This window comes from Oncorhynchus clarkii, chromosome 12, assembly GCF_045791955.1.
Source record: "Oncorhynchus clarkii lewisi isolate Uvic-CL-2024 chromosome 12, UVic_Ocla_1.0, whole genome shotgun sequence".
Lineage (NCBI taxonomy): Eukaryota > Metazoa > Chordata > Actinopteri > Salmoniformes > Salmonidae > Oncorhynchus > Oncorhynchus clarkii.
Genome location: NC_092158.1, coordinates 3,618,043 through 3,643,913, shown reverse-complemented (window position 1 = coordinate 3,643,913; position 25,871 = coordinate 3,618,043). Strand labels below are relative to the sequence as shown.

General features: G+C 45.1%; 1 protein-coding gene across 1 annotated transcript; it reads right to left on the bottom strand.

The window, feature by feature from the left end:
* On the bottom strand, window positions 1–24,676 carry LOC139421840 (solute carrier family 46 member 2-like). Its single transcript, XM_071172961.1, has 6 exons — window positions 24,266–24,676; window positions 23,555–24,139; window positions 23,080–23,251; window positions 20,842–20,925; window positions 1,411–1,567; window positions 1–508 (listed from the first exon to the last, which is right to left on the bottom strand). Exons 1-6 carry the CDS (start codon window positions 24,506–24,508, stop codon window positions 451–453), a joined length of 1,299 nt encoding a protein of 432 aa, XP_071029062.1. The 5' UTR covers window positions 24,509–24,676; the 3' UTR covers window positions 1–450.
* Window positions 24,677–25,871: the final 1,195 nt, after the last annotated feature.

Genomic DNA, 25,871 nt, shown 5'->3' with positions numbered 1-25,871 from the left:
TTGGACCAATAAAGAAAAGTATTTAATCTGTTCACTCAAATAATTCATTCACAATAATAAACACAATAGTTCAAATGCAGAAAAATGATGTATTAAAAAGTGACAGTAAAGTATTTCAAGTTAATTCAGCTCTGTTTAACTGGAGTTCTTTCACAGTGACGGAAACAATGAACTGGCTTGGAGGTCCAGAATTTGAGGGCTCTAGAGAATGTCAGTGTTTTCAATAGTGCCCAGTGTTGGACATGTTGATTGGGCTCAGGCCTGGGATTCATTCAAGAGACGCGTTGTGTAACTACCAACAATGCGTTTTTGCAGCGATTGCATTCATGGTAAGTGCTGCTGACGTCGGCTCCAGTGTCACAGAGACGGCGAGGAGGGCCTGTGATGGCGGTACCAAGGACATTAACGTGGCTCAATCTCAAAACCGTCACAATCACATCGTCGCCGCCGTCAGTTCCCCAGGATCCTCTCGTAACCGTCAGCCCGGCCAGATCTGCAACCCACCACGCTGGAGGAGAGAAACATCGTACAAAGGAAATGTGGTGACGCTTTACACGACAGGGTCCTTATTTCTGTCATTATTCCTTCCCGTGTAACAAGTATTGGAAATGTTCTTTGTAACCCCGTACTGGTGCCATGTTCAAAACAGCTGGGAACTCTCCCACTTCCAGTGAGTTCAAGGCAAGTGGAAACTCAGGGTAAAAAACGGTGGCTAGGACTGATGATGTCACATCTTACCTGACAAGTATGGTGGCTAGGACTGATGATGTCACATCTTACCTGACAGGTATGGTGGCCAGGACTGATGATGTCACATCTTACCTAACAGGTATGGTGGCCAGGACTGATGATGTCACATCTTACCTGACAGATATGGTGGCTAGGACTGATGATGTCATATCGTACCTGACTGGTATGGTGGCCAGGACTGATGATGTCACATCTTACCTGACAGGTATGGTGGCTAGGACTGATGATGTCACATCTTACCTGACTGGTATGGTGGCCAGGACTGAAGATGTCATATTGTACCTGACTGGTATGGTGGCCAGGACTGATGATGTCATATCGTACCTGACTGGTATGGTGGCCAGGACTGATGATGTCATATCGTACCTGACAGGTATGGTGGCCAGGACTGATGATTGCATATCGTACCTGACAGGTATGGTGGCCGGGACTGATGATGTCATATCGTACCTGACAGGTATGGTGGCCAGGACTGATGATGTCATATCGTACCTGACAGGTATGGTGGCCGGGACTGATGATGTCATATCGTACCTGACAGGTATGGTGGCCAGGACTGATGATGTCATATCGTACCTGACAGGTATGGTGGCCAGGACTGATGATGTCATATCGTACCTGACAGGTATGGTGGCCAGGACTGATGATGTCATGACGTACCTGACAGGTATGGTGGCCAGGACGGTGATAATGCTGGACAGGGTGAAGACGAACCCGGGGAACCAGTCCAGCGTAGCCTGGTACACCTTGGTGTAGATGGGAGTGTAGGCCAGGCTGGCGATCTTAAAGGACAGCTGCAGTGAGATGAGGGTGATCCCTGTGAAGCACAAATGTCACCGCCTTTCAAAATGTGTTGCATTATGGGATACAAATTGTTTAACTGTTGCCTTTGTGTGATCTAAGGTCATGTTCACTGCTTCTGCGTTTTGCCGGCTACACCATGCAGCAGTCGCCTGGCTAGTGGGAGGCGCTATTATCAAACACATTTTCTTTTGGGGGGGGGGGGGGGTTCAACAGCGCGAACGTGACCAAGACAGGAACCAACTTTGCCTCAATTAGAGGCTCAGATGAAACCAAGATTGAAGTCTAATGTGTAGTCTGCTAACCTAATGTGTAGTCTGCTAACCTAATGTGTAGTCTGCCCGCTCCAACCTAATGTGTAGTCTGCTAACCTAATGTGTAGTCTGCTAACCTAATGTGTAGTCTGCCTGCTCTAACCTAATGTGTAGTCTGCTAACCTAATGTGTAGTCTGCCTGCTCTAACCTAATGTGTAGTCTGCTAACCTAATGTGTAGTCTGCTAACCTAATGTGTAGTCTGCTAACCTAATGTGTAGTCTGCTAACCTAATGTGTAGTCTGCCTGCTCTAATCTAATGTGTAGTTTGCTAACCTAATGTGTAGTCTGCTAACCTAATGTGTAGTCTGCTAACCTAATGTGCAGTCTGCTAACCTAATGTGTAGTCTGCTAACCTAATGTGAGGTCTGCTAACCTAATGTGAGGTCTGCTAACCTAATGTGTAGTCTGCTAACCTAATGTGTAGTCTGCCCGCTCTAACCTAATGTGTAGTCTGCCCGCTCCAACCTAATGTGTAGTCTGCTAACCTAATGTGTAGTCTGCTAACCTAATGTGTAGTCTGCCCGCTCTAACCTAATGTGTAGTCTGCTAACCTAATGTGTAGTCTGCTAACCTAATGTGTAGTCTGCTAACCTAATGTGTAGTCTGTTAACCTAATGTGTAGTCTGCTAACCTAATGTGTAGTCTGCTAACCTAATGTGTAGTCTGCTAACCTAATGTGTAGTCTGCTAACCTAATGTGTAGTCTGCTAACCTAATGTGTAGTCTGCCTGCTCTAATCTAATGTGTAGTTTGCTAACCTAATGTGTAGTCTGCTAACCTAATGTGTAGTCTGCTAACCTAATGTGCAGTCTGCTAACCTAATGTGTAGTCTGCTAACCTAATGTGAGGTCTGCTAACCTAATGTGAGGTCTGCTAACCTAATGTGTAGTCTGCTAACCTAATGTGTAGTCTGCCCGCTCTAACCTAATGTGTAGTCTGCCCGCTCCAACCTAATGTGTAGTCTGCTAACCTAATGTGTAGTCTGCTAACCTAATGTGTAGTCTGCCCGCTCTAACCTAATGTGTAGTCTGCTAACCTAATGTGTAGTCTGCTAACCTAATGTGTAGTCTGCTAACCTAATGTGTAGTCTGTTAACCTAATGTGTAGTCTGCTAACCTAATGTGTAATCTGCTAACCTAATGTGCAGTCTGCCCGCTACAACCTAATGTGTAGTCTGCCCGCTCTAACCTAATGTGTAGTCTGCTAACCTAATGTGTAGTCTGCTAACTTAATGTGTAGTCTGCTAACCTAATGTGTAGTCTGCTAACCTAATGTCTAGTCTGCTAACCTAATGTGTAATCTGCTAACCTAATGTGTAGTCTGCCCGCTCCAACTTAATGTGTAGTCCGCTCCAACTTAATGTGTAGTCTGCTAACCTAATGTGTAGTCTGCTAACCTAATGTGTAGTCTGCTAACCTAATGTGTAATCTGCCCGCTCTAACCTAATGTGTAATCTGCTAACCTAATGTGTAATCTGCCCGCTCTAACGTAATGTGTAGTCTGCTAACCTAATGTGTAATCTGCCTGCTCTAACCTAATGTGTAATCTGCCTGCTCTAACCTAATGTGTTATCTGCTAACCTATTGTGTAGTCTGCCTGCTCTAACCTAATGTGTAATCTGCTAACCTAATGAGTAGTCTGCTAACCTAATGTGTAGTCTGCCCGCTCCAACTTAATGTGTAGTCTGCTAACCTAATGTGTAGTCTGCTAACCTAATGTGTAATCTGCCCGCTCCAACTTAATGTGTAGTCTGCTAACCTAATGTGTAGTCTGCTAACCTAATGTGTAGTCTGCCCGCTCCAACTTAATGTGTAGTCTGCTAACCTAATGAGTAGTCTGCTAACCTAATGTGTAGTCTGCCCGCTCCAACTTAATGTGTAGTCTGCTAACCTAATGTGTAGTCTGCTATCCTAATGTGAGGTCTGCTCGCTCCAACTTAATGTGTAGTCTGCTAACCTAATGTGTAGTCTGCTAACCTAATGTGTAGTCTGCTACCCTAATGTATAGTCTGCTACCCTAATGTGTAGTCTGCTACCCTAATGTGTAGTCTGCTAACCTAATGTGTAGTCTGCTAACCTAATGTGTAGTCTGCCCGCTCCAACTTAATGTGTAGTCTGCTAACCTAATGTGTAGTCTGCTAACCTAATGTGTAGTCTGCCCGCTCTAACCTAATGTGTAGTGTGCTGACCTAATGTGTAGTCTGCCTGCTCCAACCTAATGTGTAGTCTGCTAACCTAATGTGTAGTCTGCCTGCTCCAACTTAATGTGTAGTCTGCTAACCTAATGTGTAGTCTGCTAACCTAATGAGTAGTGTGCTAACCTAATGTGTAGTCTGCTATCCTAATGTGTAGTCTGCCCGCTCCAACTTAATGTGTAGTCTGCTAACCTAATGTGTAGTCTGCCCGCTCCAACTTAATGTGTAGTCTGCTAACCTAATGTGTAGTCTGCTAACCTAATGTGTAGTCTGCCCGCTCTAACCTAATGTGTAGTCTGCTGACCTAATGTGTAGTCTGCCTGCTCCAACCTAATGTGTAGTCTGCTAACCTAATGTGTAGTCTGCCTGCTCCAACTTAATGTGTAGTCTGCTAACCTAATGTGTAGTCTGCTAACCTAATGAGTAGTGTGCTAACCTAATGTGTAGTCTGCTATCCTAATGTGTAGTCTGCCCGCTCCAACTTAATGTGTAGTCTGCTAACCTAATGTGTAGTCTGCTAACCTAATGTGTAGTCTGCTAACCTAATGTGTAGTCTGCTAACCTAATGTGTAGTCTGCTAACCTAATGTGTAGTCTGCCCGCTCTAACCTAATGTGTAGTCTGCTGACCTAATGTGTAGTCTGCCTGCTCCAACCTAATGTGTAGTCTGCTAACCTAATGTGTAGTCTGCCTGCTCCAACCTAATGTATAGTCTGCTAACCTAATGTGTAGTCTGCCTGCTCCAACCTAATGTGTAGTCTGTTAACCTAATGTGTAATCTGCTAACCTAATGTGTATTCTGCTAACCTAATGTATAGTCTGCTAACCTAATGTGTAGTCTGCTAACCTAATGTGTAGTCTGCTCGCTCCAACTTAATGTGTAGTCTGCTAACCTAATGTGTAGTCTGCTAACCTAATGTGTAGTCTGCTACCCTAATGTATAGTCTGCTACCCTAATGTGTAGTCTGCTACCCTAATGTGTAGTCTGCTAACCTAATGTGTAGTCTGCTAACCTAATGTGTAGTCTGCCCGCTCCAACTTAATGTGTAGTCTGCTAACCTAATGTGTAGTCTGCTAACCTAATGTGTAGTCTGCCCGCTCTAACCTAATGTGTAGTGTGCTGACCTAATGTGTAGTCTGCCTGCTCCAACCTAATGTGTAGTCTGCTAACCTAATGTGTAGTCTGCCTGCTCCAACTTAATGTGTAGTCTGCTAACCTAATGTGTAGTCTGCTAACCTAATGAGTAGTGTGCTAACCTAATGTGTAGTCTGCTATCCTAATGTGTAGTCTGCCTGCTCCAACCTAATGTATAGTCTGCTAACCTAATGTGTAGTCTGCCTGCTCCAACCTAATGTGTAGTCTGTTAACCTAATGTGTAATCTGCTAACCTAATGTGTATTCTGCTAACCTAATGTATAGTCTGCTAACCTAATGTGTAGTCTGCTAACCTAATGTGTAGTCTGCTTGCTCCAACCTAATGTGTAGTCTGCTAACCTAATGTGTAGTCTGCCTGCTCCAACTTAATGTGTAGTCTGCTAACCTAATGTGCAGTCTGCTAACCTAATGAGTAGTGTGCTAACCTAATGTGTAGTCTGCTATCCTAATGTGTAGTCTGCCCGCTCTAACCTAATGTGTAGTCTGCTGACCTAATGTGTAGTCTGCCTGCTCCAACCTAATGTGTAGTCTGCTAACCTAATGTGTAGTCTGCCTGCTCCAACTTAATGTGTAGTCTGCTAACCTAATGTGTAGTCTGCTAACCTAATGAGTAGTGTGCTAACCTAATGTGTAGTCTGCTATCCTAATGTGTAGTCTGCCCGCTCCAACTTAATGTGTAGTCTGCTAACCTAATGTGTAGTCTGCTAACCTAATGTGTAGTCTGCTAACCTAATGTGTAGTCTGCTAACCTAATGTGTAGTCTGCTAACCTAATGTGTAGTCTGCCCGCTCTAACCTAATGTGTAGTCTGCTGACCTAATGTGTAGTCTGCCTGCTCCAACCTAATGTGTAGTCTGCTAACCTAATGTGTAGTCTGCCTGCTCCAACCTAATGTATAGTCTGCTAACCTAATGTGTAGTCTGCCTGCTCCAACCTAATGTGTAGTCTGTTAACCTAATGTGTAATCTGCTAACCTAATGTGTATTCTGCTAACCTAATGTATAGTCTGCTAACCTAATGTGTAGTCTGCTAACCTAATGTGTAGTCTGCTTGCTCCAACCTAATGTGTAGTCTGCTAACCTAATGTGTAGTCTGCTCGCTCCAACCTAATGTGTAGTCTGCTAACCTAATGTGTAGTCTGCTAACCTAATGTGTAGTCTGCTACCCTAATGTATAGTCTGCTACCCTAATGTGTAGTCTGCTACCCTAATGTGTAGTCTGCTAACCTAATGTGTAGTCTGCTAACCTAATGTGTAGTCTGCCCGCTCCAACTTAATGTGTAGTCTGCTAACCTAATGTGTAGTCTGCTAACCTAATGTGTAGTCTGCCCGCTCTAACCTAATGTGTAGTGTGCTGACCTAATGTGTAGTCTGCCTGCTCCAACCTAATGTGTAGTCTGCTAACCTAATGTGTAGTCTGCCTGCTCCAACTTAATGTGTAGTCTGCTAACCTAATGTGTAGTCTGCTAACCTAATGAGTAGTGTGCTAACCTAATGTGTAGTCTGCTATCCTAATGTGTAGTCTGCCCGCTCCAACTTAATGTGTAGTCTGCTAACCTAATGTGTAGTCTGCCCGCTCCAACTTAATGTGTAGTCTGCTAACCTAATGTGTAGTCTGCTAACCTAATGTGTAGTCTGCCCGCTCTAACCTAATGTGTAGTCTGCTGACCTAATGTGTAGTCTGCCTGCTCCAACCTAATGTGTAGTCTGCTAACCTAATGTGTAGTCTGCCTGCTCCAACTTAATGTGTAGTCTGCTAACCTAATGTGTAGTCTGCTAACCTAATGAGTAGTGTGCTAACCTAATGTGTAGTCTGCTATCCTAATGTGTAGTCTGCCCGCTCCAACTTAATGTGTAGTCTGCTAACCTAATGTGTAGTCTGCTAACCTAATGTGTAGTCTGCTAACCTAATGTGTAGTCTGCTAACCTAATGTGTAGTCTGCTAACCTAATGTGTAGTCTGCCCGCTCTAACCTAATGTGTAGTCTGCTGACCTAATGTGTAGTCTGCCTGCTCCAACCTAATGTGTAGTCTGCTAACCTAATGTGTAGTCTGCCTGCTCCAACCTAATGTATAGTCTGCTAACCTAATGTGTAGTCTGCTAACCTAATGTGTAGTCTGCTTGCTCCAACCTAATGTGTAGTCTGCTAACCTAAATGTGTAGTCTGCTAACCTAATGAGTAGTGTGCTAACCTAATGTGTAGTCTGCTATCCTAATGTGTAGTCTGCGCGCTCCAACTTAATGTGTAGTCTGCTAACCTAATGTGTAGTCTGCTAACCTAATGTGTAGTCTGCCTGCTCCAACCTAATGTATAGTCTGCTAACCTAATGTGTAGTCTGCCTGCTCCAACCTAATGTATAGTCTGCTAACCTAATGTGTAGTCTGCTAACCTAATGTGTAGTCTGTTAACCTAATGTGTAGTCTGCCTGCTCCAACCTAATGTGTAGTCTGCTAACCTAATGTGTAGTCTGCCCGCTCCAACCTAATGTGTAGTCTGCCTGCTCCAACCTAATGTGTAGTCTGCCTGCTCCAACCTAATGTGTAGTCTGCTAACCTAATGTGTAGTCTGCTAACCTAATGTGTAGTCTGCCTGCTCCAACCTAATGTGTAGTCTGCTAACCTAATGTGTAGTCTGCCTGCTCCAACCTAATGTATAGTCTGCTAACCTAATGTGTAGTCTGCTAACCTAATGTGTAGTCTGCTAACCTAATGTGTAGTCTGCTAACCTAATGTGTAGTCTGCTAACCTAATGTGTAGTCTGCTAACCTAATGTGTAGTCTGTTAACCTAATGTGTAATCTGCTAACCTAATGTGTATTCTGCTAACCTAATGTATAGTCTGCTAACCTAATGTGTAGTCTGCTAACCTAATGTGTAGTCTGCTTGCTCCAACCTAATGTGTAGTCTGCTTGCTCCAACCTAATGTGCAGTCTGCTTGCTCCAACCTAATGTGCAGTCTGCTTGCTCCAACCTAATGTGTAGTCTGCTTGCTCCAACCTAATGTGTAGTCTGCTTGCTCCAACCTAATGTGTAGTCTGCTGACCTAATGTGTAGTCTGCTAACCTAATGTGTAGTCTGCTGACCTAATGTGTAGTCTGCTAACCTAATGTGTAGTCTGCCCGCTCCAACCTAATGTGTAGTCTGCCCGCTCCAACCTAATGTGTAGTCTGCTAACCTAAAGTGTAGTCTGCCTGCTCCAACCTAATGTGTAGTCTGCCTGCTCCAACCTAATGTGTAGTCTGCCTGCTCCAACCTAATGTGTAGTCTGCTAACCTAATGTGTAGTCTGCCTGCTCCAACCTAATGTGTAGTCTGCCTGCTCCAACCTAATGTGTAGTCTGCTAACCTAATGTGTAGTCTGCTAACCTAATGTGTAGTCTGCTAACCTAATGTGTAGTCTGCCCGCTCTAACCTAATGTGTAGTCTGCTGACCTAATGTGTAGTCTGCCTGCTCCAACCTAATGTGTAGTCTGCTAACCTAATGTGTAGTCTGCCTGCTCCAACCTAATGTATAGTCTGCTAACCTAATGTGTAGTCTGCCTGCTCCAACCTAATGTGTAGTCTGTTAACCTAATGTGTAATCTGCTAACCTAATGTGTATTCTGCTAACCTAATGTATAGTCTGCTAACCTAATGTGTAGTCTGCTAACCTAATGTGTAGTCTGCTTGCTCCAACCTAATGTGTAGTCTGCTAACCTAATGTGTAGTCTGCTCGCTCCAACCTAATGTGTAGTCTGCTAACCTAATGTGTAGTCTGCTAACCTAATGTGTAGTCTGCTACCCTAATGTATAGTCTGCTACCCTAATGTGTAGTCTGCTACCCTAATGTGTAGTCTGCTAACCTAATGTGTAGTCTGCTAACCTAATGTGTAGTCTGCCCGCTCCAACTTAATGTGTAGTCTGCTAACCTAATGTGTAGTCTGCTAACCTAATGTGTAGTCTGCCCGCTCTAACCTAATGTGTAGTGTGCTGACCTAATGTGTAGTCTGCCTGCTCCAACCTAATGTGTAGTCTGCTAACCTAATGTGTAGTCTGCCTGCTCCAACTTAATGTGTAGTCTGCTAACCTAATGTGTAGTCTGCTAACCTAATGAGTAGTGTGCTAACCTAATGTGTAGTCTGCTATCCTAATGTGTAGTCTGCCCGCTCCAACTTAATGTGTAGTCTGCTAACCTAATGTGTAGTCTGCCCGCTCCAACTTAATGTGTAGTCTGCTAACCTAATGTGTAGTCTGCTAACCTAATGTGTAGTCTGCCCGCTCTAACCTAATGTGTAGTCTGCTGACCTAATGTGTAGTCTGCCTGCTCCAACCTAATGTGTAGTCTGCTAACCTAATGTGTAGTCTGCCTGCTCCAACTTAATGTGTAGTCTGCTAACCTAATGTGTAGTCTGCTAACCTAATGAGTAGTGTGCTAACCTAATGTGTAGTCTGCTATCCTAATGTGTAGTCTGCCCGCTCCAACTTAATGTGTAGTCTGCTAACCTAATGTGTAGTCTGCTAACCTAATGTGTAGTCTGCTAACCTAATGTGTAGTCTGCTAACCTAATGTGTAGTCTGCTAACCTAATGTGTAGTCTGCCCGCTCTAACCTAATGTGTAGTCTGCTGACCTAATGTGTAGTCTGCCTGCTCCAACCTAATGTGTAGTCTGCTAACCTAATGTGTAGTCTGCCTGCTCCAACCTAATGTATAGTCTGCTAACCTAATGTGTAGTCTGCTAACCTAATGTGTAGTCTGCTTGCTCCAACCTAATGTGTAGTCTGCTAACCTAAATGTGTAGTCTGCTAACCTAATGAGTAGTGTGCTAACCTAATGTGTAGTCTGCTATCCTAATGTGTAGTCTGCGCGCTCCAACTTAATGTGTAGTCTGCTAACCTAATGTGTAGTCTGCTAACCTAATGTGTAGTCTGCCTGCTCCAACCTAATGTATAGTCTGCTAACCTAATGTGTAGTCTGCCTGCTCCAACCTAATGTATAGTCTGCTAACCTAATGTGTAGTCTGCTAACCTAATGTGTAGTCTGTTAACCTAATGTGTAGTCTGCCTGCTCCAACCTAATGTGTAGTCTGCTAACCTAATGTGTAGTCTGCCCGCTCCAACCTAATGTGTAGTCTGCCTGCTCCAACCTAATGTGTAGTCTGCCTGCTCCAACCTAATGTGTAGTCTGCTAACCTAATGTGTAGTCTGCTAACCTAATGTGTAGTCTGCCTGCTCCAACCTAATGTGTAGTCTGCTAACCTAATGTGTAGTCTGCCTGCTCCAACCTAATGTATAGTCTGCTAACCTAATGTGTAGTCTGCTAACCTAATGTGTAGTCTGCTAACCTAATGTGTAGTCTGCTAACCTAATGTGTAGTCTGCTAACCTAATGTGTAGTCTGCTAACCTAATGTGTAGTCTGTTAACCTAATGTGTAATCTGCTAACCTAATGTGTATTCTGCTAACCTAATGTATAGTCTGCTAACCTAATGTGTAGTCTGCTAACCTAATGTGTAGTCTGCTTGCTCCAACCTAATGTGTAGTCTGCTTGCTCCAACCTAATGTGCAGTCTGCTTGCTCCAACCTAATGTGCAGTCTGCTTGCTCCAACCTAATGTGTAGTCTGCTTGCTCCAACCTAATGTGTAGTCTGCTTGCTCCAACCTAATGTGTAGTCTGCTGACCTAATGTGTAGTCTGCTAACCTAATGTGTAGTCTGCTGACCTAATGTGTAGTCTGCTAACCTAATGTGTAGTCTGCCCGCTCCAACCTAATGTGTAGTCTGCCCGCTCCAACCTAATGTGTAGTCTGCTAACCTAAAGTGTAGTCTGCCTGCTCCAACCTAATGTGTAGTCTGCCTGCTCCAACCTAATGTGTAGTCTGCCTGCTCCAACCTAATGTGTAGTCTGCTAACCTAATGTGTAGTCTGCCTGCTCCAACCTAATGTGTAGTCTGCCTGCTCCAACCTAATGTGTAGTCTGCTAACCTAATGTGTAGTCTGCTAACCTAATGTGTAGTCTGCCCGCTCCAACCTAATGTGTAGTCTGCTAACCTAATGTGTAGTCTGCCCGCTCCAACCTAATGTGTAGTCTGCCCATCAAAAATACTTCTTTAGACATGCCCTGACTGTGACATTTGGTGGCACTATCACAAAGACCTCAATATGACCTCCATGGAGGTCTTTTGGTATTTTATGATCAGAAGTGTTGTCTGTATTATTGGTGGGGTTGATTTAGTTGTGTAGATGACGTTACAAAGTCGTAAATATTTCACCCTATTTTATTCAGACAGGAAATCTATTCAAATGTCCTGGTTGACTGACAGGCTTCCCAGACTGCCTCCAATCGTATCAATGTTCCTTAAAGGGATCTGGTATTAGTGTACCAAGTTTGGTACTTGTATCAAAAAGTGCAACGATCTGGGAGGTATATTTGGTTCTTACAAACTAGAATATAGAGGGTGCTACTGTTGGTCTGAGAAGGGAGCAGCTTGGTGCAGGGCTTATGTCAATGGGTAAAAGGCTATTTTCTCTCGTTTCCAAGTCTATTCAATTCTTAACAAACAGAAAGCCATTCTGTCTGTATAAATATCATGGAGAGGTTTATAATAACAGGCAAATCCATCTCAAATGGCACCCTATTCCCTATGGTGTAAACTTAACCCATATGGCTCTGGTCAAAAGTAGTGCACTATATAGGGTTACATAGGGCTCTGGTCTAAAGTAGTGCACTATATATAGGGAATTAGGGTTCCATAGGGCTCTGGTCTACAGTAGTGCACTATATAGGGAATAGGGTTACATAGGGCTCTGGTCTAAAGTAGTGCACTATATATAGGGAATTAGGGTTCCATAGGGCTCTGGTCTACAGTAGTGCACTATATAGGGTTCCATAGGGCTCTGGTCTAAAGTAGTGCACTATATAGGGAATAGGGTTCCATAGGGCTCTGGTCTAAAGTAGTGCACTATTTAGGGAATAGGGTTACATAGGGCTCTGGTCTAAAGTAGTACACTATATATAGGGAATTAGGGTTCCATAGGGCTCTGGTCTACAGTAGTGCACTATATAGGGTTCCATAGGGTTCTGGTCTAAAGTAGTGCACTATATAGGGAATAGGGTTCCATAGGGCTGTGGTCTAAAGTAGTGCACTATATAGGGAATAGGGTTCCATAGGGCTCTGGTCTAAAGTAGTGCACTATATAGGGAATAGGGTTCCATAGGGCTGTGGTCTAAAGTAGTGCACTATATAGGGAATAGGGTTCCATAGGGCTGTGGTCTAAAGTAGTGCACTACATAGGGAATAGGGTTCCATTTGGGATGGTGTGTTATAATTAAACCAGAACTGGATGAACAAACTAGTCAAGTCAGTGGAAGACGACTGGCTAAAGATGGCATCAGCAGGAAAACACATCTCTTCATGTCGGTGGTGTTCGATAGCTTGACGTGTCCGCATGCCAGTTGTAACTTCCCCTTTTTAACCTCGTAACAGCAGAACAGGGAAGAGGATCACCGGCGTGCCTGGTCTGGTTCAACCACATACTAACGACAGCGTTGTTATTGTTAGTACCAGCAGAACAGGGAAGAGGATCACCGGCGTGCCTGGTCTGGTTCAACCACATACTAATGACAGCGTTGTTATTGTTAGTAACAGCAGAACAGGGAAGAGGATCACCGGCGTGCCTGGTCTGGTTCAACCACATACTAACGACAGCGTCGTTATTGTTATTCCCCTCGTCAGAAAACAGGGGTGAGCCCCAAATGGCACCTTAACCCCTACAGATAGGAAAGGCTTAGTAGTGGACTATATTGGGAACTAATCTCGGTTAAACCAGAACTAAAATGTAGTGTGGTATACGTAGTGGTCCAACATGACACTAATCTACACTACTGGTTTCTCCCTAACATGACACTAATCTACCCTACTGGTTTCCCCCTAACATGACACTAATCTACCCTACTGGTTTCCCCCTAACATGACACTAATCTACCCTACTGGTTTCTCCCTAACATGACACTAATCTACCCTACTGGTTTCTCCCTAAAATGACACTAATCTACCCTACTGGTTTCCCCCTAACATGACACTAATCTACCCTACTGGTTTCCCCCCAACATGACAATAATCTACCCTACTGGTTTCCCCCTAACATGACACTAATCTACCCTACTGGTTTCTCCCTAACATGACAATAATCTACCCTACTGGTTTCCCCCTAACATGACACTAATCTACCCTAATGGTTTCCCCCTAACATGACAATAATCTACCCTACTGGTTTCCCCCTAACATGACACTAATCTACCCTACTGGTTTCCCCAGAACATGACACTAATCTACCCTACTGGTGACACTAATCTACCCTACTGGTTTCTCCCTAACATGACACTAATCTACCCTACTGGTGACACTAATCTACCCTACTGGTTTCTCCCTAACATGACACTAATCTACCCTACTGGTGACACTAATCTACCCTACTGGTTTCCCCCTAACATGACACTAATCTACCCTACTGGTTTCTCCCTAACATGACACTAATCTACCATACTGGTTTCCCCCTAACATGACAATAATCTACCCTACTGGTTTCCCCCTAACATGACACTAATCTACCCTACTGGTTTCTCCCTAACATGACACTAATCTACCCTACTGGTTTCTCCCTAACATGACACTAATCTACCCTACTGGTTTCTCCCTAACATGACACTAATCCACCCTACTGGTTTCCCCCTAACATGACACTAATCTACCCTACTGGTTTCTCCCTAACATGACACTAATCTACCCTACTGGTGACACTAATCTACCCTACTGGTTTCCCCTTTACATGACACTAATCTACCCTACTGGTTTCCCCCTAACATGACAATAATCTACCCTACTGGTTTCCCCCTAACATGACAATAATCTACCCTACTGGTTTCCCCCTAACATGACAATAATCTACCCTACTGGTTTCCCCCTAACATGACACTAATCTACCCTACTGGTTTCTCCCTAACATGACACTAATCTACCCTACTGGTTTCCCCCTAACATGACAATAATCTACCCTACTGGTTTCCCCCTAACATGACACTAATCTACCCTACTGGTTTCTCCCTAACATGACACTAATCTACCCTACTGGTTTCTCCCTAACATGACACTAATCTACCCTACTGGTTTCTCCCTAACATGACACTAATCTACTCTACTGGTTTCCCCCTAACATGACACTAATCTAACCTTCTGCTTTCTCCCTAACATGACACTAATCTAACCTTCTGCTTTCTCCCTAACATGACACTAATCTACCCTACTGGTGACACTAAACTACTCTGCTGGTTTCTCCCTAACATGACACTAATCAACCCTACTGGTTTCCCCATAACCTACCCTACTGGTTTCCCCCTAACATGACACTAATCAACCCTACTGGTTTCTCCCTAACATGATGCTAATCTACCCTACTGGTGACAATAATCTACCCTACTGGTTTCCCCCTAACATGACACTAATCTACCCTACTGGTTTCTCCCTAACATGACACTAATCTACCCTACTGGTTTCTCCCTAACATGACACTAATCGACCCTACTGGTTTCCCCCTAACATGACACTAATCTACCTTACTGGTTTCTCCCTAACATGACACTAATCTACCCTACTGGTTTCTCCCTAACATGACACTAATCTACCCTACTGGTTTCCCCCTAACATGACACTAATCTACCCTACTGGTGACACGAATCTACCCTACTGGGTTCCCCCTAACATGACACTAATCTACCCTACTTGTTTCCCCCTAACATGACACTAATCTACCCTACTGGTTTCCCCCTAACAAGACACTAATCTACCCTACTGGTGACACTAATCTACCCTACTGGTTTCCCCCTAACATGACACTAATCTACCCTACTGGTTTCTCCCTAACATGACACTAATCTACCCTACTGGTGACACTAATCTACCCTGCTGGTTTCTCCCTAACATTGTGCTAATCTACCCTACTGGTTTCCCCCTAACATGACACTAATCTACCCTACTGGTTTCTCCCTAACATGACACTAATCTACCTTACTTGTTTCTCCCTAACATGACACTAATCTACCCTACTGGTGACACTAATCTACCCTACTGGTTTCCCCCTAACATGACACTAATCTACCCTACTGGTTCTCCCTAACATGACACTAATCTACCCTACTGGTTTCCCCCTAACATGACACTAATCTACCCTACTGGTTTCTCCCTAACATGACACTAATCTACCCTACTGGTTTCTCCCTAACATGACACTAATCTACCCTACTGGTTTCTCCCTAACATGACACTAATCTACCCTACTGGTTTCTCCCTAACATGACACTAATCTACCCTACTGGTTTCTCCCTAACATGACACTAATCTACCCTACTGGTTTCTCCCTAACATGACACTAATCTACCCTACTGGTTTCTCCCTAACATGACACTAATCTACCCTACTGGTTTCCCCCTAACATGACACTAATGTACCCTACTGGTGACACTAATCTACCCTACTGTTTTCCCCCTAACATGACACTAATCTACCTTACTGGTTTCCCCCTAACATGACACTAATCTACCCTACTGGTTTCTCCCTAACATGACACTAATCTACCCTACTGGTTTCCCCCTAACATGACAATAATCTACCCTACTGGTTTCCCCCTAACATGACACTAATCTACCCTACTGGTTTCTCCCTAACATGACACTAATCCACCCTACTGGCTTCACCCTAGCACCCTGTGTTGTAAGGGAATGCGTTGTCATTCATGGCTTGCGTCAGCCTATGTTGCAGGCCCCAGAAAGTGAGTATAAACAGTGGTTAGCCAACTGCGTTGTGTCATAGCAGATGTGAGTGAGTGACACATCGGTGCGTACAGTATGTGATCAATGGAAAGGTCTTGGAAGTCTCTTTTGTTTGTTTATTTATTGAACCTTTATTTAACTAGGAAAGTCAGTTAAGAACAAATTGTTATTTACAATGACGACCTACCCCGGGCCAAACCCGGACGACGCTGGGCCAATTGTACGCCGCCTTATGGGACTCCCAATCACGGCCGGTTGTGATACAACCTTTGAATCGAACCAGGGTCTGTAGTGACGCCTCCTTGTCCTCTATGTCATTTGCCAAATATGTGTGGCATATTATGAATGGAGTGGCAAGGACTGGATTGTAAACACAAACAGGTATAGATCTGGATTGTAAACACAAACAGGTCTAGATCTGGATTGTAAACACAAACAGGTCTAGATCTGGATTGTAAACACAAACAGGTCTAGATCTGGATTGTAAACACAAACAGGTCTAGATCTGGATTGTAAACACAAACAGGTCTAGATCTGGATTGTAACACAAACAGGTCTAGATCTGGATTGTAAACACAAACAGGTCTAGATCTGGATTCTAAACACAAACAGGTCTAGATCTGGATTGTAAACACAAACAGGTCTAGATCTGGATTGTAAACACAAACAGGTCTAGATCTGGATTGTAAACACAAACAGGTCTAGATCTGGATTCTAAACACAAACAGGTCTAGATCTGGATTGTAAACACAAACAGGTCTAGATCTGGATTCTAAACACAAACAGGTCTAGATCTGGATTCTAAACACAAACAGGTCTAGATCTGGATTGTAAACACAAACGGGTCTAGATCTGGATTCTAAACACAAACAGGTCTAGATCTGGATTCTAAACACAAACAGGTCTAGATCTGGATTGTAAACACAAACGGGTCTAGATCTGGATTCTAAACACAAACAGGTCTAGATCTGGATTGTAAACACAAACGGGTCTAGATCTGGATTGTAAACACAAACAGGTCTAGATCTGGATTGTAAACACAAACGGGTCTAGATCTGGATTCTAAACACAAACAGGTCTAGATCTGGATTGTAAACACAAACGGGTCTAGATCTGGATTGTAAACACAAACAGATCTAGATCTGGCGCCGACAGAGATGGCCGCCTCGCTTCGCGTTCCTAGGAAACTATGCAGTTTTTTGTTTTTTTACGTGTTATTTCTTACATTAGTACCCCAGGTCATCTTAGGTTTCATCACATACAGTCGAGAAGAACTACTGAATATAAGATCAGCGTCAACTCACCATCAGTACGACCAAGAATACGCTTTTCGCGACGCGGATCCTGTGCTCTGCCTTACAAACAGGACAACGGAGTGGATCCCATGCAGCGACCCAAAAAAACGACTCCGAAAAAGAGGGAAACGAGGCGGTCTTCTGGTCAGACTCCGGAGACGGGCACATCGTGCACCACTCCCTAGCATTCTTCTTGCCAATGTCCAGTTTCTTGACAACAAGGTTGATGATATCAGAGCAAGGGTTGCATTCCAGAGGGACATCAGAGACTGTAACGTTCTTTGCTTCACGGAAACGTGGCTTACTGGAGAGACGCTATCCGAAGCGGTGCAGCCAACAGGTTTCTCCACGCATCGCGCAGACAGGAAAAAACATATTTCTGGTAAAAAGAGGGGCGGGGGCGTATGCCTTATGACTAACGTGACATGGTGTGATGAAAGAAACATACAGGAACTCAAATCCTTCTGTTCACCTGATTTAGAATTCCTCACAATCAAATGTAGACCGCATTATCTACCAAGAGAATTCTCTTCGATTATAATCACAGCCGTATATATCCCCCCCCAAGCAGACACATCGTTGGCTCTGAATGAACTTTATTTGACTCTTTGCAAACTGGAAACCATTTATCCGGAGGCTGCATTCATTGTAGCTGGGGATTTTAACAAGGCTAATCTGAAAACAAGACTCCCCAAATTTTATCAGCATATCGATTGCGCAACCAGGGGTGGAAAGACCTTGGATCATTGTTACTCTAACTTCCGCGACGCATATAAGGCCCTGCCCTGCCCCCCTTTCGGAAAAGCTGACCACGACTCCATTTTGTTGATCCCTGCCTACAGACAGAAACTAAAACAAGAGGCTCCCACGCTGAGGTCTGTCCAACGCTGGTCCGACCAAGCTGACTCCACACTCCAAGACTGCTTCCATCACGTGGACTGGGACATGTTTCGTATTGCGTCAGACAACAACATTGACGAATACGCTGATTCGGTGTGCGAGTTCATTAGAACGTGCGTTGAAGATGTCGTTCCCATAGCAACGATTAAAACATTCCCTAACCAGAAACCGTGGATTGATGGCAGCATTCGTGTGAAACTGAAAGCGCGAACCACTGCTTTTAATCAGGGCAAGGTGTCTGGTAACATGACCGAATACAAACAGTGCAGCTATTCCCTCCGCAAGGCTATCAAACAAGCTAAGCGTCAGTACAGAGACAAAGTAGAATCTCAATTCAACGGCTCAGACACAAGAGGCATGTGGCAGGGTCTACAGTCAATCACGGACTACAGGAAGAAATCCAGCCCAGTCACGGACCAGGATGTCCTGCTCCCAGGCAGACTAAATAACTTTTTTTGCCCGCTTTGAGGACAATACAGTGCCACTGACACGGCCTGCAATGAAAACTTGCGGTCTCTCCTTCACTGCAGCCGAGGTGAGTAAGACATTTAAACGTGTTAACCCTCGCAAGGCTGCAGGCCCAGACGGCATCCCCAGCCGCGCCTTCAGAGCATGCGCAGACCAGCTGGCCGGTGTGTTTACGGACATATTCAATCAATCCCTATACCAGTCTGCTGTTCCCACATGCTTCAAGAGGGCCACCATTGTTCCTGTTCCCAAGAAAGCTAAGGTAACTGAGCTAAACGACTACCGCCCCGTAGCACTCACTTCCGTCATTATGAAGTGCTTTGAGAGACTAGTCAAGGACCATATCACCTCCACCCTACCTGACACCCTAGACCCACTCCAATTTGCTTACCGCCCAAATAGGTCCACAGACGATGCAATCTCAACCACACTGCACACTGCCCTAACCCATCTGGACAAGAGGAATACCTATGTGAGAATGCTGTTCATTGACTACAGCTCGGCATTCAACACCATAGTACCCTCCAAGCTCGTCATCAAGCTCGAGACCCTGGGTCTCGACCCCGCCCTGTGCAACTGGGTACTGGACTTCCTGACGGGCCGCCCCCAGGTGGTGAGGGTAGGCAACAACATCTCCTCCCCGCTGATCCTCAACACTGGGGCCCCACAAGGGTGCGTTCTGAGCCCTCTCCTGTACTCCCTGTTCACCCACGACTGCGTGGCCACGCACGCCTCCAACTCAATCATCAAGTTTGCGGACGACACAACAGTGGTAGGCTTGATTACCAACAACGACGAGACGGCCTACAGGGAGGAGGTGAGGGCCCTCGGAGTGTGGTGTCAGGAAAATAACCTCACACTCAACGTCAACAAAACTAAGGAGATGATTGTGGACTTCAGGAAACAGCAGAGGGAACACCCCCCTATCCACATCGATGGAACAGTAGTGGAGAGGGTAGCAAGTTTTAAGTTCCTTGGCATACACATCACAGACAAACTGAATTGGTCCACTCACACAGACAGCATTGTGAAGAAGGCGCAGCAGCGCCTCTTCAACCTCAGGAGGCTGAAGAAATTCGGCTTGTCACCAAAAGCACTCACAAACTTCTACAGATGCACAATCGAGAGCATCCTGGCGGGCTGTATCACCGCCTGGTACGGCAACTGCTCCGCCCTCAACCGTAAGGCTCTCCAGAGGGTAGTGAGGTCTGCACAACGCATCACCGGGGGCAAACTACCTGCCCTCCAGGACACCTACACCACCCGATGTCACAGGAAGGCCATAAAGATCATCAAGGACATCAACCACCCGAGCCACTGCCTGTTCACCCCGCTATCATCCAGAAGGCGAGGTCAGTACAGGTGCATCAAAGCTGGGACCGAGAGACTGAAAAACAGCTTCTATCTCAAGGCTATCAGACTGTTAAACAGCCACCACTAACATTGAGTGGCTGCTGCCAACACACTGACACTGACTCAACTCCAGCCACTTTAATAATGGGAATTGATGGGAAATTATGTAAATATATCACTAGCCACTTTAAACAATGCTACCTTACATAATGTTACTTACCCTACATTATTCATCTCATAGGCATACGTATATACTGTACTCTATATCATCGACTGTATCCTTATGTAATACATGTATCACTAGCCACTTTAACTATGCCACTTTGTTTACATACTCATCTCATATGTATATACTGTACTCGATACAATCTACTGTATCTGCCTATGCTGCTCTGTACCATCACTCATTCATATATCCTTATGTTCATATTCTTTATCCCCTTACACTGTGTACAAGACAGTAGTTTTGGAATTGTTAGTTAGATTACTTGTTGGTTATTACTGCATTGTCGGAACTAGAAGCACAAGCATTTCGCTACACTCGCATTAACATCTGCTAACCATGTGTATGTGACAAATAAAATTTGATTTGATTTGATCTGGAATGTAAACACAAACGGGTCTAGATCTGGATTGTAAACACAAACAGGTCTAGATCTGGATTGTAAACACAAACAGATCTAGATCCATGTAATCATATTCATTGTGATCTAAAAAGGTAAAACGGATCCTAAATCAGCACCGTTAACTTTGAGACGCTTGACACACACGCCCGCAGTTATGGTCGAGAGACAGACATGAACTATAGGACTTACCGTACGATGAGCCGTTCACCTGTTTAGACAGCAGAGCCCGGATGGTTGGCATGGGAATCAGCGCGAACAGGGTCAGGGCTCGAGCTGAAACAGAAATGTGAGGAAGGGTGTGAATACAAAAACAATTCAGGTGAAGAATTACAGACAAGATCAGGTGACCATTCCAGCAGAACATGTTTAGGGTCTATTGTGTCCTAGTCTATTCAGCCTCCTGGGTACCTCTCCCTGTAGTAACTACCTCTCCCTGTAGTAACTACCTCTCCCTGTAGTAACTACCTCTCCCTGTAGTAACTATTGTGTCCTAGTCTATTCAGCCTCCTGGGTACCTCTCTCTGTAGTAACTACCTCTCCTGTAGTAACTACCTCTCCCTGTAGTAACTACCTCTCCCTGTAGTAACTACCTCTCCCTGTAGTAACTACCTCTCCCTGTAGTAACTATTGTGTCCTAGTCTATTCAGCCTCCTGGGTACCTCTCCCTGTAGTAACTACCTCTCCTGTTGTAACTACCCCTCCCTGTAGTAACTACCTCTCCCTGTAGTAACTACCTCTCCCTGTAGTAACTACCTCTCTGTAGTAACTACCTCTCCCTGTAGTAACTACCTCTCCTGTAGTAACTACCTCTCCCTGTAGTAACTACCTCTCCCTGTAGTAACTTTGTCTCCCTGTAGTAACTACCTCTCCCTGTAGTAACTATTGTGTCCTAGTCTATTCAGCCTCCTGGGTACCTCTCCCTGTAGTAACTACCTCTCCTGTAGTAACTACCTCTCCCTGTAGTAACTACTATCTCTCCACACACACACACACACACACACACACACACACACACCCACTACCCTACCTCCCCCATCCACACACACACTACCCTACCTCCCCCCTTCCACACACACACACTACCCTACCTCCCCCTTCCACACACACACACACACTACCCTACCCCCCCCCTTCCACACACACACACACTACCCAACCTCCACCCTCCACACACACACACACTACCCTACCTCCCCCTTCCACACACACACACACTACCCTACCTCCCCCTTCCACACACACACACACACTACCCTACCTCCCCCTTCCACACACACACACACACTACCCTACCTCCCCCTTCCACACACACACACTACCCTACCTCCCCCTTCCACACACACACACTACCCTACCCCCCCCCTCCACACACACACACACACACACACACACACACACACACTACCCTACCTCCCCCTTCCACACACACACACTACCCTACCTCCCCCTTACACACACACACACTACCCTACCTCCCCCTTACACACACACACACACACACACACACACACACACACACACACACACACACACACACACACACACACACACTACCCTACCTCCACCCTCCACACACACACACACTACCCTACCTCCACCCTCCACACACACACACACTACCCTCCCCCTTCTCTCACACACACACTACCCTCCCCCCTTCCACATACACACACTACCCTCCCCCTTCTCTCACACACACACTACCCTCCCCCCTCCACCACACTACCCTATCCCCCCACACACACACACACACACACTACCCTCCCCCCCTCCACACACTACCCTCCCCCTTCCACACCATTGATCTACACAACCTGTAAACCCTGTCAGAAACGAGAAGCTGAAACATAGAGGAGGATGTCTGATTTAGTATATTTAAAAAGACAGCGTCATCTTGTTTATTTAAAAAGTCTTATCTTCACACTGCTGCAGTAAAGTCCCCCCACACCATGTTACGTTGTGGTGGCCTGGAACTCCATTTAGTTTAGCCAGTCTCCTTCCTCATTCCAACTCAATGACAGAGTTACTGCAGGCAGAGATGTGTCTGCCTGCCTGCCTGCCTGCCTGCCTGCCTGCCTGCCTGTCTGTCTGTCTGTCTGTCTGTCTGCCTGTCTGCCTGTCTGCCTGTCTGCCTGTCTGCCTGTCTGCCTGTCTGTCTGCCTGTCTGCCTGTCTGTCTGTCTGTCTGCCTGTCTGTCTGCCTGCCTGCCTGCCAAGCAGTTAGATTTTCTTGAGCAAAGTACCGTTCTCATAAATCATTCATAAATGATTGGCTACTGTACTAAATGTAATTGGCTACTGTACTAAATGTAATTGGCTACTGTACTAAATGTAATTGGCTACTGTAAATACATGTAATTGGCTACTGTAAATACATGTAATTACACTCTGATAAGGGCACTGTAAATAAAACGTATTATTATCTTACCCAGATAGAACATGTATGTTGCCGTGACGAAGGCCATGAAGTAGATCCCGGCAGCGAAGGACACCATGCCGATGATGATGAGGGTGACGTCACTCACCCATCTGGACATTACCATGACACCCAGGAAGCTCGTCAGGAAGACCACGAAGCCGGCGGCGTTACCGTAACCTACCTGTTGATGTGTTTTGGTTTAACCAGAGCCCGATATTGCAAGAGTTAATTCTCACAAGTCACAACTCTGAAATAAGTTTTTTGTCCTAGATCTTTGTTTTGTGCTATCATTCCAACTCTTTGTCAAACATGTTTGGCATGACAGGGCAAGGAGTGGCATGATGGCACAAACAGACTGGTAAAACCAGGCTACAAAATGCACATCTTGTTTGATTTAATCAGGACTAATCATGTAATATATATATATATATATATATATATATATATTGTGTTTTACCCCCAAATAAAACATATTTGAACTTACCTGTGTAGCACTCCAGTTCAGGGGCTCCTTCATCTCAAAGGTCACCAGTATCTCCATCCCACCTCCGACGGCCACGTCATATAAAATACCGCTTGCGAAGAGAAGCAGAATGTTCAATATATTCCTGGAATTTCGCTCAATGAAGAAGCCATTGGTCTCGTTGCGCTCTTGCGCGCTTGTCGAGACACTTGGCATTAGAAAGAAGAAGGTTGTGTAGATAAGACACAAAAAGTAGAGGAAAACACTCAGGCTCACTAACAGAGTCCCCTGTTTAAAATCCACACTGTACAACTGGAAGAGGTGCCCGGACGCTAGACTACCGATGAGACCGGCTACTCCGTAGACCAGTTCGATATGCATCATGTGGAGAGAGCGGTCCTCCTCGGTGGAGGTGAGCGACACCAGGGCCATGACCCCGGCCCAGTAGGAGCAGAACCCGCCGCTGAGTCCGTGGACCACCACCCCGCCGAACATAGCCTGTATCGGGAGATCCATCACTATGACCAGGAGCAGGACCACTCTGGAGACCAGGTAACCCACCAGAGGGATCACCATGGGGATCTTCCGGTACCCCAGGTCCCCTACCTTGGATGGACGAATGAATGAATTGTATTAGACATATTTAATGAAACACACAAAGTTGCCATTTAAGTACGACAATAGGCTATATTAAAAAAAACGATCCAGGAATAAAACAATGTATCGATTTACCTTGGCTAAAAGAATAGCGGGTAGGATCGGTACGAATTTGGCCAGCATATTATATATCATGTAGAAGTTGGACATGGCTTTCTGCCGGCTGTCTTCGGTGGGGGTGGGAGAGAGCGCGTCGGTCATGTTGGCGCATCTCTCCTTGACCACCATCTGCAAACCGGTGTCGAAAAACGCGCTGGCTATTTGGGCACATAAAACCACCGGCTCGATGCGTTTACGCATTTTCCCGAATGACAACATGATTAGTCCCGATAGAAACCGACAGGCAAACTATAAAAAAAGAAATGGACAGAGTACACTCCCAACGCCTAAACTAACCAAGGGCTGTCACCTGTCCATGTCTGGGTGACTGTAGACATTTGCGCTTTACTGATCACGACATACCCTATCCAATACCCATTCATGTCTAGTTCCGTGTTTCAAACCGAGCCATGAGCTCACAGAGTAGATTATGTACGTACATGATGACAAAAGACTGGGTGGGACTGGGAGTGGTACGACAGCTTCTTAGGGAAGTTGGCTCAGAACAAATATTAAAACAAGCCTAACTTGCACAGTGTTCATTTTGGCATTCGTTTTTGTGATATAGTCTAGTCTTGGTCATTTTGACAAAAATATAATTAAATCACATGTTTTGTCATTTGAATAATGACCAGTGGAGGAAAAAGTACCAGACTTGATTAAAAGTATAAATACCTTCATAGAAAGTTACTGAAGTAAAAGTGAAAGTCACCCAGTAAAATACTACTTGAGTAAAATTATTTGGTTTTAAATATCCTTAAGTATCAAAAGTAAAAGTTTGAATACTTTCATATTCCTTATAAAACAACACGGCACCATTTGTATTTGATGAATATATTGATGGATAGCCAGGGACACACTCCAACACTCAGGCATCATTACAGATAGCCAGGGACACACTCCAACACTCAGGCATCATTACAGATAGCCAGGGACACACTCCAACACTCAGGCATCATTACAGATAGCCAGGGACACACTCCAACACTCAGGCATCATTACAGATAGCCAGGGACACACTCCAACACTCAGGCATCATTACATATAGCCAGGGACACACTCCAACACTCAGGCATCATTACAGATAGCCAGGGACACACTCCAACACTCAGGCATCATTACAGATAGCCAGGGACACACTCCAACACTCAGACATCATTACATATAGCCAGGGACACACTCCAACACTCAGGCATCATTACAGATAGCCAGGGACACACTCCAACACTCAGGCATCATTACAGATAGCCAGGGACACACTCCAACACTCAGGCATCATTACATATAGCCAGGGACACACTCCAACACTCAGGCATCATTACAGATAGCCAGGGACACACTCCAACACTCAGGCATCATTACAGATAGCCAGGGACACACTCCAACACTCAGGCATCATTACAGATAGCCAGGGACACACTCCAACACTCAGGCATCATTACATATAGCCAGGGACACACTCCAACACTCAGGCATCATTACAGATAGCCAGGGACACACTCCAACACTCAGGCATCATTACAGATAGCCAGGGACACACTCCAACACTCAGGCATCATTACAGATAGCCAGGGACACACTC